The sequence below is a fragment of the Haliotis cracherodii genome, unplaced genomic scaffold (genome assembly GCF_022045235.1).
Source record: "Haliotis cracherodii isolate W230 unplaced genomic scaffold, xgHalCrac1.p SCAF_2, whole genome shotgun sequence".
Classification (NCBI taxonomy): Eukaryota; Metazoa; Mollusca; class Gastropoda; order Lepetellida; family Haliotidae; genus Haliotis; species Haliotis cracherodii.
In genome coordinates, this window is record NW_027266275.1 from 56,189,377 (window position 1) to 56,204,099 (window position 14,723).

Consider the following 14,723-nt stretch of genomic DNA (forward strand, 5'->3'; position numbering starts at 1 on the left):
GGGGTTTATACGAACATACCACACACAGTTGGGATAGAGGGGTTTATACGAACAGTCCATCACTAGTTGGGATAGAGGGGTTTATACGAACATACCACACACAGTTGGGATAGAGGGGTTTATACGAACAGTCCATCACTAGTTGGGATAGAGGGATTAATACGAACAATTGGGATAGACAGGCCGCATGTAATAAAAGTAAACGCGTGAGATTATGTGTACAAGTTGATCCATTGCAAACTACATAAAAGCCAATAAATAGTATTTGCTATTGCCAAATTAAGTACATGTTTATATCTCAAGGATGAAAATTTTGAGATTAGTGACTCCGTTGCATTATATAAGTTCTTGCAATACCAACAACACTTCAACAACTTATTTCACGTTGACATGCAATACGCTTCTGTTAGTTCCACCACACTTCCGGTCTCGACATAGTTTCTTCTTTTAAAGTTGCCATGTGCAGGTTATCTAAGTATATTTTTTTGGGTACAAATTTCAAAAGAGAATAAAGATCAAGAGAACGTAAATACACGGAGGTCAGAGAAAGTAAGTTACACTGATACCCTTCCTGATGTTTTGGCCGAAATGGGTTTAAACAACAGCGTATGGTGGGATATCAAGCTCCGATGTTGGCCTTCATTCAGTGGTCATACTCTAATGGGCCTTCACAAAGTAAATGTCAGTTCTTAAAAAAACAAACATGATCGAATTTTTCACCACAACCTTTGACACATGACATCTAAAACAAATATAGAATAACTTGATATAAACTGACGTCCAAATGAAACTTTACCAGAGTTTGAAATCACCCTTGCTCAAAAACAACAGAACATACATGCATGAAGTAAAGTGTATTGAGAAGATCAATATATCAACATAATCAACGATGAAAATGACAATCATACAGCGACCGAGAATGACGTCAGAGCCCCCCAAAGTTGGGTGTACAAAACTCGAGCTTTCAGAATCATGGACAATAGGCAGAGTACAGAAGCAATCGCTCAGGTTCAATAACAAGTCATTAGTAGCGTGTGTGACCACCAAATGCCTCAATACACGCAAAAACTCTTCGACGCAAAAAGTCAGTCGTCTGATGAGGTCACGTTGGATTTGACGCCATTCTTCTTGGAGGGCCAAGATCAGTTCTTGCCGGTTGGCTGGAGAGTGTGGTCGTTGTCGAACACGACGATCCATCAAGTACCAGAGGTGTTCTATGGGGGACATGTCGGGTGAGCGTGCAGGCCACGGCAGGACGTTGACGTTGTTGGCTGCGAGGAAGTTAGTGACAATTCTGGCTGTATGGGCTCTAGCGTTGTCATGCTGATAAATCACACCACGTGGCTGCAGTTGGAGAAATGGTAGGACAACTGGACGAAGAATGTTATCCGTGTAACGCTGAGCTGTCAAGTTTCCGTCAATGATGACCAGCGGTGTCCTCTCCTGCCCACAGATCCCTCCCCACACCATGACACTCCCTCCAACGTATGGTACGACCTCCTGCACGCAACACGCCGCTGTTCGTTCACCCCTTCGGCGGTAAACACGTTGTCTTCCATCAGCCCTAAACATACAGAATCTACTTTCGTCAGTGAAGACAACCCTCTGCCAGTCACGTCGTTGCCAACGTCGTACAGTCCGGGCCAATCTCAATCGCAGACGATGATGTTGCGCTCTCAATAGCTGTCCTGTGTATGGTATAAAAGCCCTGAGTCTCCTGGCCACTGTCTGTCGAATAATCCTGTGACCTAAGGCATTTGTCGCCGATGACGTCACTGTCAGGAAGTGCAAGTACCGGTCATCATGGGGCGTGGTCACCCTGGTTCTGCCTGTTCTTGGCCTGTCAGCCGCCCGCCCTGCCTGTCTGTAACGTTGCATCAAGTTGGTAACGGCAATATGGGCGTTGGTGGCTCCCATCTGTACCATACCCAAGGCTCGTTCACTTTGTTCGACTGTGAGTCGTGGCATTTCTTTTGTGTGTTTTTTTTATCACTGTGGATGTCTGACGTGCCGTTGCAATCGTTTTATACCCTTACCCGCACGTGCATTTGCAGTTGTCCGTGGTGCACGTGTTTTTCACTTTTTCGCGTGTTATCTCGCAAACATGTAACAGACGATTAACATTTTCTGCATACACTATTGTTGTATTTAGGTTATGTGTTTTAGATATATTTATACTTTGTCTGAAATTTATATTTTCAGTTGGTAAAGTTTCTTTTGGACGTCAGTTTATTTGTAAAATATCGCCAAAAAAACATCCAAAGTGTTGATGCAGTAACCAGATATGTAAGGCCGACTGACATGAATTATTATATCGAATGAGTTTTGCAATTTTATCCTGAACTGTAATGAAGTTAATCATCACAAGAGGTCACAAGTTGAACTTGTCCGTGTTCTCTGGATCACCTGACCAGGCCATTTTGGATTGTAGTAGAAAATAGAAGCTTAGAATACGATTTGATTTCGTCGTCACCATTCCATATTTTATGGTCGACTAAGTCGTAAACATCTCAAATGTTTACATTTGACCTTAACTTTGTGAATATGCGCACGCAAGCACGCACGCACACACGAATGGACACTACAAATACAATGATATAAACATAAACAGTTTGTTCTATCCAGAAACATATGCACTGTATCTTTAGAAGAAGATTGTTGTAAACTTGTTGACAAAATTGTTGTATTTAACTTTATTTTGTATAGGCATCAGGGTCTACGTTAAATGGTAACAGAGAACACACATTCTTTAAGGCACAAACATATTTTATTTGCAGCACCGTTAATACATCTTGGAATTCAAATGAACATATTTAGTTTTCCATAATAAGTAAATGTTAAAAGGGGGGCGAGGCTCGGTTCAACTTGCAGTCCTTGTAAGTTTCACATGTCTTTGAAAACACACTTTATTTGTAGGCAAACAAGAATTGGTCTAACCAATGCTTGCCGTAAATAGTGACTATTCTTGTCGTAAGTAGTGACTAACGGGATCGGGTGATCAGGCTCGCTTGGTACATATCATCGTATCCTAATTGCGTGGATCGATGCTCGTGATGTCTATCACTGGGTTGTCTGGTCCAGACTCGATTATTTAAAGACCGCCGTCATATAGCTGGAATATTGCTGAGTGCGGCGATAAACAACAACGAAACAAACAAACTGTTCGCAAACACAAGTTTTCTTATGTACGTGCATCCAGCAGTCAATGATTACCCAAATTACACAGAGACAAGGTCTCCGTTTGATACGCCAGTTAGAGTACGTGTAAGTTTTAAAGTCAGATAGTGTTTCAGTTATATCACTGCGTCTCAGCTTGATGTGGGAGGAAAGTGATGGAGGTCTCAGACGTTTACCCCTTTTGTGAAACCAACGATGACAGATTGGTGGGGGAAATGAGATTCGAACCCACAATCACAGTTATTTATTACACATAAAGGACCCAATGTGCGCAGCCTAAGACAACTGGGTCACCCGTGCCCCCACGTCACATTGCCTAGACCTAGATTGCAAAATGCATTGGTGTCGAATGGTATCCAATGAAGGACAAACAAAGGAATCATTAGGATATATATTGTTGTTTCTCCATTCATAAGAAATGAAGGCTGACGACTGCATAAAGAATGACATATACGATGAATAATGAAATTGTATCATAGAGCTCAAGTCACTCTCTGTTTTATGTTAGCATAAATGTATTCTACCTCTCAGCGCTATAGCACGCAATATATGATGTATTATTGATTATGCGTAATTAATATTGCACGTGTTCCCCTAAAGCTCTCAGAACTCTGATTGGTCATATTCTTCCCCCGTCGTATCTACGGTGTCTGCCCCCACTTCCTCATAGTCCTTCTCCAACGCTGCCAGATCCTCCCGAGCCTCCGTGAACTCCCCCTCCTCCATACCCTCCCCGACATACCAATGGACGAACGCTCTCTTGGCGTACATCAAATCAAACTTGTGGTCGAGACGAGCCCAGGCCTCGGCGATGGCGGTGGTGTTGCTCAACATGCAGACAGCTCTCTGGACCTTGGCAAGGTCATCCCCAGGAACAATTGTTGGTGGTTGGTAGTTGATGCCGACCTTGAACCCGGTGGGACACCAGTCAACGAACTGGATGCTTCTCTTGGTCCTGATGTTAGCAATGGCTGCGCTGACGTCTTTGGGGACGACATCACCACGGAACAGCATACAACAGGCCATGTACTTGCCGTGACGAGGGTCGCACTTTACCATCTGGTTGACGGGCTCGAAACAGGCAGTTGAAATTTCAGAAACTGTCATTGACTCTCTGAAAGCCTTCTCTGCTGACACAATCGGAGCGTACGTGCTCAGTGGAAAGTGGATGCGCGGGTACGGGACCAAGTTGGTCTGGAACTCGTTAAGATCCACGTTTAAACAGCCGTCAAATCGGAGAGAGGCTGTGATTGAACTGACGATCTGGCTGATCAGACGATTCAGGTTTGTGTAGGTAGGATAATCAATGTCGAGGTTACGTCGACAGATGTCGTAGATAGCCTCGTTGTCGACCAGGAAGGAACAGTCCGAGTGTTCCAGTGTTGTGTGTGTAGTCAGTACGGAGTTATAGGGTTCGACCACGGACGTGGACACCTGGGGAGCGGGATACACGGAGAACTCCAGCTTTGACTTTTTGCCGTAGTCAAAGGACAGTCTCTCCATCATCAGAGAGGTGAAGCCGGAGCCAGTGCCGCCGCCGAAGCTGTGGAAGATGAGGAAACCCTGGAGTCCACTACATTGGTCAGCCAGCTTCCTAATCCTATCCATCACACCGTCGATGATCTCCTTGCCGATGGTGTAGTGACCTCGGGCGTAGTTGTTGGCGGCGTCCTCATTGCCCGTGATCAGCTGTTCTGGGTGGAAGAGCTGACGGTACGGGCCTGTTCGGATTTCGTCTGGAAAGTAACAAATGAATGTTTAAAGGTTTAAAGGCGCTTTCCGAGCGTCAATAGATAACTTTCAGTGTATATTACATTGTTGTTTCTGTTTCAAATATATGATAATTATGAGTCGATACTTTGTTTGAAACGTATAAAATTTTAAAACTAAGATTATTGAGAAAATCTTCACGAAACGTTCAGTTGTGTTGTAGGAACGTATTTTTACCAATAACTGTTGGCTCAAGGTCAACAAAGATGGTCCTAGGCACATGTTTCCCAGATCCTGTCTCGCTGAAGAAGGTGTTGAAGGAAGAATCTCTGCCCTCGACTGACACGTCTGAGGGCATCTGACCGTCCATCTGAATGCCATGCTCTAGACAGTACAATTCCCAACAGGAGTTGCCGATCTGTACTCCAGCCTGGCCGATGTGGATGCTAACGACTTCCCTCTTATAGTAAAGAAAATAAAATGTCAAATACGATTGGGTGCAGTGCAGTATATTAGCTCGTATATAATTTGCATTTTTCCATACTCTCATAGTATGCACAGAGCATAGACAAGAGAGGACAAGAGTAGAAAGCTTTGCGAAAGAGATAGTCTTGATTGATGTTCTAAAAGCTGAGTAGGTAAGACTGAACAGGAGAAAGATCTTTGTCCTGGAGAGTTATATTTTAGGTACACAGCACAGAGTGAGTGAGTGCTGCGTTGTACGCCCTAGTCATCAATATAACAGTATTATAGCGCGGCACTGTAAGGTCATCAAGCGTAGACAATTAAAACAGTGGTTGATAGAGAGAGCAACGATTCACATATTCAAGGTACACACACTTTAAGCCAGGTGATTGCGGTTGGTTTCCGCCAGTTGCGTCCGTACGAATACTTGCACAAAACACAGCCGCATGTGTGGGAAGCAACATGTTGACGATAATTTGTTTGTTTATTTGTTGTTAAACGCCACACTCAGCAATATTCCAGCTATATGACGGCGGTATGTAAATAATTGTGTCTGGACCAGACAATCCAGTGACTGATACCACGAGCATTATGATATGATATGAGCATCCACGTAATTGGGATACGATGTCATGCATCAACCAAGTCAATGTACCTGACCACCCGATCCCTTTAGTCGCCTCTTACGACAAGCTTAGTCACTTTTGACGGCAAGCATGGTTGCTGAAGACCTGCGTAGTCGCCTAATGTTGCTGATGATGGAGTGGTGAGGTGGAATGGGGTTTAACGTCGCGTTTAAGATGATTGCACTTATAAAGTCACGTGGATGCGCGTGTGCGTGCGTGCGTATGTGTTTATGTACTAGTCCTGACTAGTATGCTACCCCGAGTCGACCAGTCCTTGTTATGAAGCGGCCGGGGAACGTCTCTCCCGACTTTCCCCTCTCCGGGCGACAAACGGCCCTCGGGTGGTCAGGATCTGTGACGACGTGCATGGTTGATCATTGTTGATGGTTGATACGACGTGAATCGTTGCTCATAATATCAATCGCTGGATTGTCAGGTCAAAACATGATTATAAACAGTCCGCCTTCATATAGCAGAAATATTGCTGAGGACGTTAATCAACAAACAAAGAAAAAGACAAACAAACCAAAAACCGTAACTAGAGGCGGCAGGAGATCCCGATAGGGTTTCATACAATGCGGGCGTTTAATCATTTATCTACGGTACGTTGTAGTCAGTGATGATAACCTTTGACCTTTGACTCATATCATCCTTATGATAACATGTCGATTAGAAGCATGTGTCGTCCTCTATAGTCCATTCAGGTCCACTGGGTTTCTACGATAGAGAATACCTCGGGCAGCAACGGAGTAGTGACATTGCATGATTTCAATGTAAACTGCCAACTGCACACAGTTCGAACAACATGACGCCCGATTTTTTAGAAAACATTTTTTTAATGTTTATTAGAAATTTGGCATCTGGCAACATTGATTATAAGGGTTGCGTCTGCCGCCAGATTGTATGGCCTCGTGTGATAGTCACGTGATCTAATGAAATTATAGTTCCACTATAAATTCCTTCCACTGCTGACCGAGATGAATGGGATGGGATGAGAGGAGATATGTACGGTATTACAGTGGACAGCGCCTAAGGTCATCGCGAACTAAGACCAAGTTCGAATCCCCTTGGTTCAACATGTGACGCCCATGAAGGAATCAGAACTGCTGAGGGCGACGACCAATCACATTCATTTTCTCACTCATACATAAGATTAAGATCTGTGATTAGACATCCAAACAAATCTTTTACAGTTGTTAAATTCCATGTGGAGTTGCATGCTTAAATGTGTTATGTGAATGACATGTTGTTTGTCTTTAAAGTCGTTACGGCGTTTTAGACTTACCATTTTCTGTGGTTCCTGAAAATGCCGTGTGAAAATAAACAGGTGAGTCAGGCAACAGGTGTAACTCACGAAGACGGTAAGGTGTCTCAAGTGAGTGTGTTTGAGCCAGCCGACCACGAGCGCTGCTTCTTATAGGCCACAGCCTCGGCCACGCCAGGTATATTATTACCTGCATTGGTCACCCTACACCAGATGTACTGACTCATCCTGATTACAGGTGGCTGGGATCCCGTGTGCGTTTGAATTTTGATGCCTTCATTTAATTCAAGGTGAAAGGCGGTTACCAGATATGAGTGATGGATAAATTAAGACATATTAGTCAAGATGCGATAAGATGTATGAAAATGATGTGTCGTTCATTCAAATGTGTTTTTAAAAAAAAGCGAATATATGAATAGTGTGACAAGACGTTGAGTATGGTAATTATTGTGACCTTTAAAATTTACGAATTACTTTTATCTTGATGTGATTTGAACTGATAGAGAGGTAGGCCTACACATGAACAGGTCACGTGTATATTGAAGCCTTTGATCACTTCGAGATAGAAAGGGTATATAAACATGGTATGTGCATTTGGAAGTCTTAAGGCACCTCGAGGTTCATATAACAATGTGACATACAAATGGAAGCCTCAGGCTACTTCGAGTCAGAGAGGTTTATAAAAACAGGCGACATACATCTAGAAGCCTCATGTCACTTCGAGATAGAGAGGTTTGTATAAAGAGGTGATCCATCTGGAAGCCAAAGGCTACTTCGAGTCACAGAGGTTGAAAAAACAGATGACATAATCTAGAAGCCTCATGTCACTTCGAGATAGAGAGGTTTATACAAAGAGGTAACACATTTAAAATCCTCATGTCACTTCGAGGTAGAGAGGTTTATATAAAGATGTGATCCATCTAGAAGCATCATGTCACTTCGAGATAGAGAGGTTTATACAAAGAGGTGACCCATCTAGAAGCCTCATGTCACTTCGGGATAGAGATGTTTATATAAAGAGGTAACTCATCTAGAAGCATCATGTCACTTCGAGATGGGATGGTTTGTGTGAGGAGGTCTGATGCACCTGGAACCCTCAGGTTACACCGAGAAAGAGGGGTTTATATAAACATGTCACATGCACCTGGAAGCCTTAAGTTACTTCGAGAAAGAGAGGTTTATATAAACAGGTGACCCATCTGGAAGCCAAAGGTTACTTCGAGATAGATAGGTTTATATAAACAGACCACAAACATCTGGAACCACTAGGCCACTTCGAGTTAGAAGGGTTTAAATAAACAGGTGACCTACATTTGGAAGTCTTAGGTCACATCGAGATAGAGAGTTGTACATAAACAGGTTAGATGTCTGTTTGTAACCCGGCGTATGTTTGTAGCCAAGCAAAAAAATATTCAGGATGTAGATACCATAGACCCGTATACTGTTAAGTTTGTACTTCGGATTTCCCCTTTTACCTCCATCTGAAAAGGTGTTTCAGTATTCAGAAGTAAACTAATGTAAAGGGGCTTCGTATTTACAATCGTGTGAGGTATGTGTTCCGTGACCCGTATAGAGAAAGTGATGTTATTAGTAGAGGTGTATTTCTAGACATGATTAATAAGGATGAATGCGTTTACAAATGTGCCTCATGGCTATTTTTAGAATTGTAATGTCAGATCAATGTTTACTATTCGATTTTGCTTTGGCCCAGGTGATACAGGGGACGGGGGTTGTGTCTGAGGCTGTAGGAGTAGAGGGGGTGCGGGCTGTGTCTGAGGGTGTGAGAGTAGATAGGGTGTGGGGGTGGCTGGGAGTGTGGGAGTAGATGGGGAATGCGGGGTGTGGCTGAGGGTGTGGGAGTAGATAGGGTGTGGGGTTGTGGCTGGGGGTGTGGGAGAAGATATGGTGTGGGGGTGTGGCTGAGGATGTGGGAGTAGATAGGGTGTGGGGTTGTGTCTGAGGGTGTGGGAGTAGATGGTGTGTGGAGTTGTGGCTGGGAGTGTGGGAGTAGATAGGGTCTGTGGGTGGCTGGGGGTGTGGGAGTAGATACAATGTGGGTGTGTGGCTGAGGGTGTAGGAGTAGATTGGTGTTTTGGTGTGTGGCTTAGGGTGTGAGAGTATATAAGGTGCGGGTGTTTGGCTGACGGTGTAAGAGTAGATAGGGTATGGGGGTATGGCTTAGGGTGCGGGGGTGTGACTGAGGTGTATGAGTAAATAGGGTGTGGGTGTGTGGCTGAGGGTGTAGGAGTAGATAGGGTGTTGGGGCGTGGCTGAGGGTGTAGGAGTAAATAGGATTTGACTGGGGGTGTGGGAGTAGATAGGGTTTGGGGGTGTGGCTGGGGGTGTGGCTGAGGGTGTAGGAGTAGATAGGGTGTTGGGGTGTGGCTGAGAGTGTGGGTGTGTGTGAGTAGATAGGGTGTGGTGGTGTGGCTGAGAGTGTGGTGGTGTGGCTGAGAGTGTGGGGGTGTGGCTGAGAGTGTAGGAGTAGAAAGTGTGCGGTGTGTGTGGCTGAGGGTGTAGGAGTAGATAGGGTGTTGGGGTGTGGCTTAGGGTGTGAGAGTATATAAGGTGTGGTTGCGTGGCTGAGGTTGTAGGAGTAGATAGGGTGTGGCTGAGGGTGTAGGAGTAGATAGGGTGTGGGGTGTGTGGCTGAGGGTGTAGGAGTAGATAGTGTGTGGGGTGTTGCTGGGTGTGTGGGAGTAGATAGGGTGTGGGGTGTGTGGCTGAGGGTGTAGGAGTAGATAGGATGTGGGGTGTGTGGCTGAGGGTGTAGGAGTAGATAGGGTGTGGGGTGTGTGGCTGAGGTAGGAGTAGATAGTGTGTGGGGGTGTTGCTTGGTGTGTGGGAGTAGATAGGGTGTGGGGTGTGGCTGAGGTTGTAGGAGTAGATAGGGTGTGGGGTGTGTGGCTGAGGGTGTAGGAGTAGATAGGGTGTGGAGTGTGTGGCTGAGGTAGGAGTAGATAGGGTGTCTGGGTGTGGCTGGGGGTGTGGGAGAAGATAGTTTGTGGGGGTGTGGCTGAGGGTGTAGGAGTAGATAGGATGTGGGGGTGTGGCTTAGAGTGTAGGAGTAGATAGGGTGTGGGGGTGTGGCTTAGGGTGTGAGAGTATATAAGGTGTGGTTGCGTGGCTGAGGGTGTAGGAGTAGATAGTGGGCGGATATTGTGGGCGAGCGTTTATAGGAGTAGATAGGGACGAGAATTGTGGTTCAGGGTAGCGATGTCCCTTGTCCCTTATAAAAGTTTAAATATAACGTGTGAAGTGTGAGGAGAGCTGTACCTGTGTATCATCTCACCCAGACGGTTTGGAGCGTCTGACCCCTTCCTTGCGCACATCTGGGTCAACATACAGTGTTGTTCTCGAACTTTGCATCAGATATCAGTATTATCTTAGATATTTCTAAAAAAAACACATGGAGGTTCGAAATTTTGAAAACAGATGAGATGTACTTAATTTTTTCAAAGTGTGCAAGTTCCTTGATGTTTCATGTACATACTCACAATTTGCACAAAAGTACGCACACCAACACCCACATTTAAACGGTAAAGGTGGACTGAATGCACCTCAGGAGAATTTGATGTCCTCCTACTATCAGCTACAGACCGTCCGACTCATGAATCAGGAATGAAGCAGATACGTGCATACTTGTGGAAGTGACTACGGGCATGTAGACTTTGGCATCACCTGAATAACTGATTGCCTAATTACAGGTACGTAACGGAGTGTCGGTCCTTGATAATCTCACCTTGACAATGGAGGTCGCGTAGTGTGATATTTATCCCTGACATTATCGAATCACTGGTGTTGTCCGTGTCATGGATGTCAAGCCGGTTTGCAGATGGCGGTGTTGCAACCCCTACACATGCATATATATTTAAAAAAATATTATTATTGTTGTTTTATTTTCTCAATAATGAAACTCAAGTTGATGTAGACAACGCAATAACGGTTGGTGGTCGGAAAGAACCGAAAATGATAAAAAATAAAAATTGTTCTGCATAAGTATAAACGTTAATCCGTGCGCACACGGGTCTTACTGATAATTGTGCTTTGTTGGTCTGCTTTTTCTTTGTTTTGCCTGTTCGCTGTGATTATACATCTTAGATATAGCCAATGTAATGTATTTTCCATGTACTTTCAGATAATAATTATCTGGCGACTCATCCCGTGGGTAGTAGTGTCTTTCGATATGTTACCTTACGACTCCAAACGAACAGAGACATAGTGTACTGAAAACGTCAGAATGAGGTCCCACATGAAACATACAGATCACGTTTCCCAGCTGCGCCTCTGGTGCAGCCTACACTAAGCTGTGACATGTACCGGGCTGAACCATCTACCTTTAGCTACTGTACGATTTGGAAATTGTTTTTATTTGTCTTTATATCTAAGTTAGTGTCTGCACAGACTGCTAAATTGTTCGTCTCCGTCGTTAACCACTGCTGATTGATAGAGTTTGAGTTTAATGAAGGTGAGGTGAAATGGGGTTTAACGTCGCGTCCAAGATTATTGTACTTTTATAGCTACGTATACTGTAGACTGACTTCGAGCCGACCGGTCCTTGAATTAGTCCCTTAATGTCGAGCGCCAGACAGGGTAACAACAAGTACCATCTTTTAACTTCTTTTGGTATGACGCGTCCGGGCATCGAACCCGAGCCTTCCGCACTCCGGGCTGACGCTCAACCACTAAACCACGGAGGCGGTCCCGAGCTCAATGAAACCTCGCAAATGCAGACTGCAGTCAGTCAGTTCTAATTCCGTTTATATATCAGTCCATTACAGAACCCTTAAGTAGTGACTTAATGTTACTAGTATTACCATCCGTCATTCTTATCCATGAACACATGACTATTACATCACCTCTGCACACGCCAACTAAGTGAGTGAGTGAGTAAGTATGGTTTTACGCCGCTCTAACAATATTCCAGCAATATCACGGCGGGGGACACCAGAAATGGGCTTCACACATTGTACCCATGTCGGGAATTGAACCCGGGTCTTCGGCGTGACGAGCGAACGCTTTAACCACGAGGCTACCCGACCGCACCAACTGAGAGGATTTTGTGATAGCAAGATGTTAGGCCACGCCAAAATTAGTATTTGTACGTCATAGATTGTTTGGTTTCTCACACATCTCTTTCTATCTTCATAAATGTGTTCATCCCTGCCGGTCTCACGTCAGCTTCAACTCTGAGTTTGTCAGGGGTCTGTCATCCAAATGCTAATAAGTCCTGAATATGAAATTTACTCACCGACAAAAGAAAATCAAATACATTGTACCACACATATTGGTTAATATATGAAGATTTACTCATATTCAAGAGATATTAGAATTGTTCAATACACAAAAGAACATACTGGTATGTTGTGTGAACCGATGCTCATGAACGCATCACACGTGACGTCATAAATCCATGACTCGTGATGCACCATGTCTCTCGTGCAGGATTAGAGATTAAAGTTTGGAAATCATGTGCAGCATAAAAACATTCTGTGGTAACACTTGACTGATTATTAGTTTTTGTCATTAATTGGTACACATAAGAAAAATCTCTTCTTAATGTACATACTTCTCTACATGTTTTTATGGTTTGAGATTCTTTTGGCAGTGAGTATACTAATTTTATTGGCGTCTTCAAAAGTTGATTTTTATAATGATAACTTCATTAGTGTGTGTATTGACCCATATTGTAAGGATACAGTGATACACTGTTTGTTTGTCGTTTAACCCCACACTCAGCAATATTCCAGCTACATGACCACGGTCTGTAAATAATCTGGCCCAGACAATCCAGTCATTGATAGCATGGGCATCAATTCCCGCAATTGGGATACAATCACATGCATCAATGAAGTCAGCAAGTCTGACCACATGATCCCGTTAGTTGTCTTTTACAAGCATAGTCGCCTTTTATGACAAGCATGGGTTGCTGAAGACCTTTCTAACCTGGATCTTCATGGGTCACAGTGATACCTTGGAACCTGGTAAAGTGTTGTTCAATACTGCATACCGTATTCGACGTAATAAGCGCCCCGCTCTAATAAGCGCCCACGGCGATATTTGCTAATATATTAGCTAGTGAACAATTCCTTCCGATTGATCAATGTCCACAAGACTTATTTATTCGTGTATAGTACACATTCGTGTGTTATATGCACCCTTAATTATTGGCAATTAAATTCTTGAAAAATATATCTGTCGTGTATAATTCACTTTTTTATAAGACTTTTTTTGTATCATTTCAGGCTGTCAGCATAAACCACGAAATTTACGATCTTTCAACTCTGTTGTTTTTCACCAAAATTTTATTCTAATAAGAGCCCCCTATTTCTAATTTTGAGAGCGCCCTGGGCGCTTATTATGTCGAATACGGTAAGTCCAGCTATGTAATGCAGACGGCCTGTCAATGATCAAGCCTGGACCAGTGGAACCGGTGAGCAACGATCACACTGTGCTGTCAGGGTACAGTTACAGGCAAACAAGACAGAGCCGGTCCACCCGATCCATTATGTTCCCCTTATGACCAGCATAGATTGCTGTGGACAAATCCTTACTGAGAATCTCCGAAGAGTGAACCAGGTAGAGTGTGGAAGAACCAGTGGTCAATATTGTATTTTTTACCTCTTCTCTTGCAAGCACAGCGATACACAAGGAAGCGGGTAAAGAGTTGCAGTGGTTACTAGTGAGTGTTGTCCCAAGGTATTTGTGCCAGTCATACACTTGGAAGCAGGTAGAGTAAGTGAGTGATCTGGGTTTAACGCCACTTTGAACAATATTCCAGTTATATCACGGCGTGTCAGCTTAATGTGGGAGGAAAGCCCGAAGTGATGCAGGTCTCAGACGTTTACCACTTCTGAGAAAGCCACGAGCATGGGTATGGTGCTGAGAAACCTAGAAACATAATCCGGACGCAACTCTGCACAGCGATACGTGGAGCCTTTGATAACTGTGCCCCCTGAAGCAGGTACAGTGGCAGTGAGCATTCTGTGATGACAGGGACTTTTAGCACAGGTTACTACCGACCCTAAATCACCTACATACCCCATGTATCAAAAGAGGGCACCAAAAGGAGAGACACCATACTCCTGACATTTTGACCGTGATTTCAACAGTATTTCAGTCATATCAGGGTGTGTGGGTTTGATGTGGGAGATGGTGATGCAGGTCTTAGACATTCACCATGAGCATGGGTTTGGTGCTGACAATTCAGGGTAGATAAAACCTTACAGGTTTCTGGCATGTCTAAGGGAGACAACTCTACACAGTGAATTCCTGAACCACAGATGACAGAGTCAGTCTGGCCCTTTAAAAACTTAAACATGCCGAAGAAACATTTCTTTGTTGGAGGAAAATGAAGGATGAAATCTGAGGGCATTTCTGATCTTCCACCTGAAAAAGTCTCTTCACATGCTGCCATTGGCTTTCTCCCCAAAACAAGCAGAAAGTCATCAGCGAGGTGAGGTGAAGTGAATTTGGGTTAA

At 44.1% G+C, this 14,723-nt stretch overlaps 1 protein-coding gene across 1 annotated transcript; it reads right to left on the bottom strand.

Moving 5' to 3' along the window:
• Window positions 1-2,770: 2,770 nt before the first annotated feature.
• On the bottom strand, window positions 2,771-7,440 carry LOC139469307 (tubulin alpha-1C chain-like). Its single transcript, XM_071251446.1, has 3 exons — window positions 7,264-7,440; window positions 5,125-5,347; window positions 2,771-4,913 (listed from the first exon to the last, which is right to left on the bottom strand). Exons 1-3 carry the CDS (start codon window positions 7,264-7,266, stop codon window positions 3,781-3,783), a joined length of 1,359 nt encoding a protein of 452 aa, XP_071107547.1. The 5' UTR covers window positions 7,267-7,440; the 3' UTR covers window positions 2,771-3,780.
• Between the last annotated feature and the right edge of the window lie 7,283 nt (window positions 7,441-14,723).

Excerpts from the sequence above, each read along its gene's own strand:
- LOC139469307 (XM_071251446.1), bottom strand. Across the intron at positions 4,914-5,124 it reads CCTTGAGCCAACAGTTATTG|ACGAAATCCGAACAGGCCCG; the intron begins GTAAAAATACGT and ends GTTACTTTCCAG.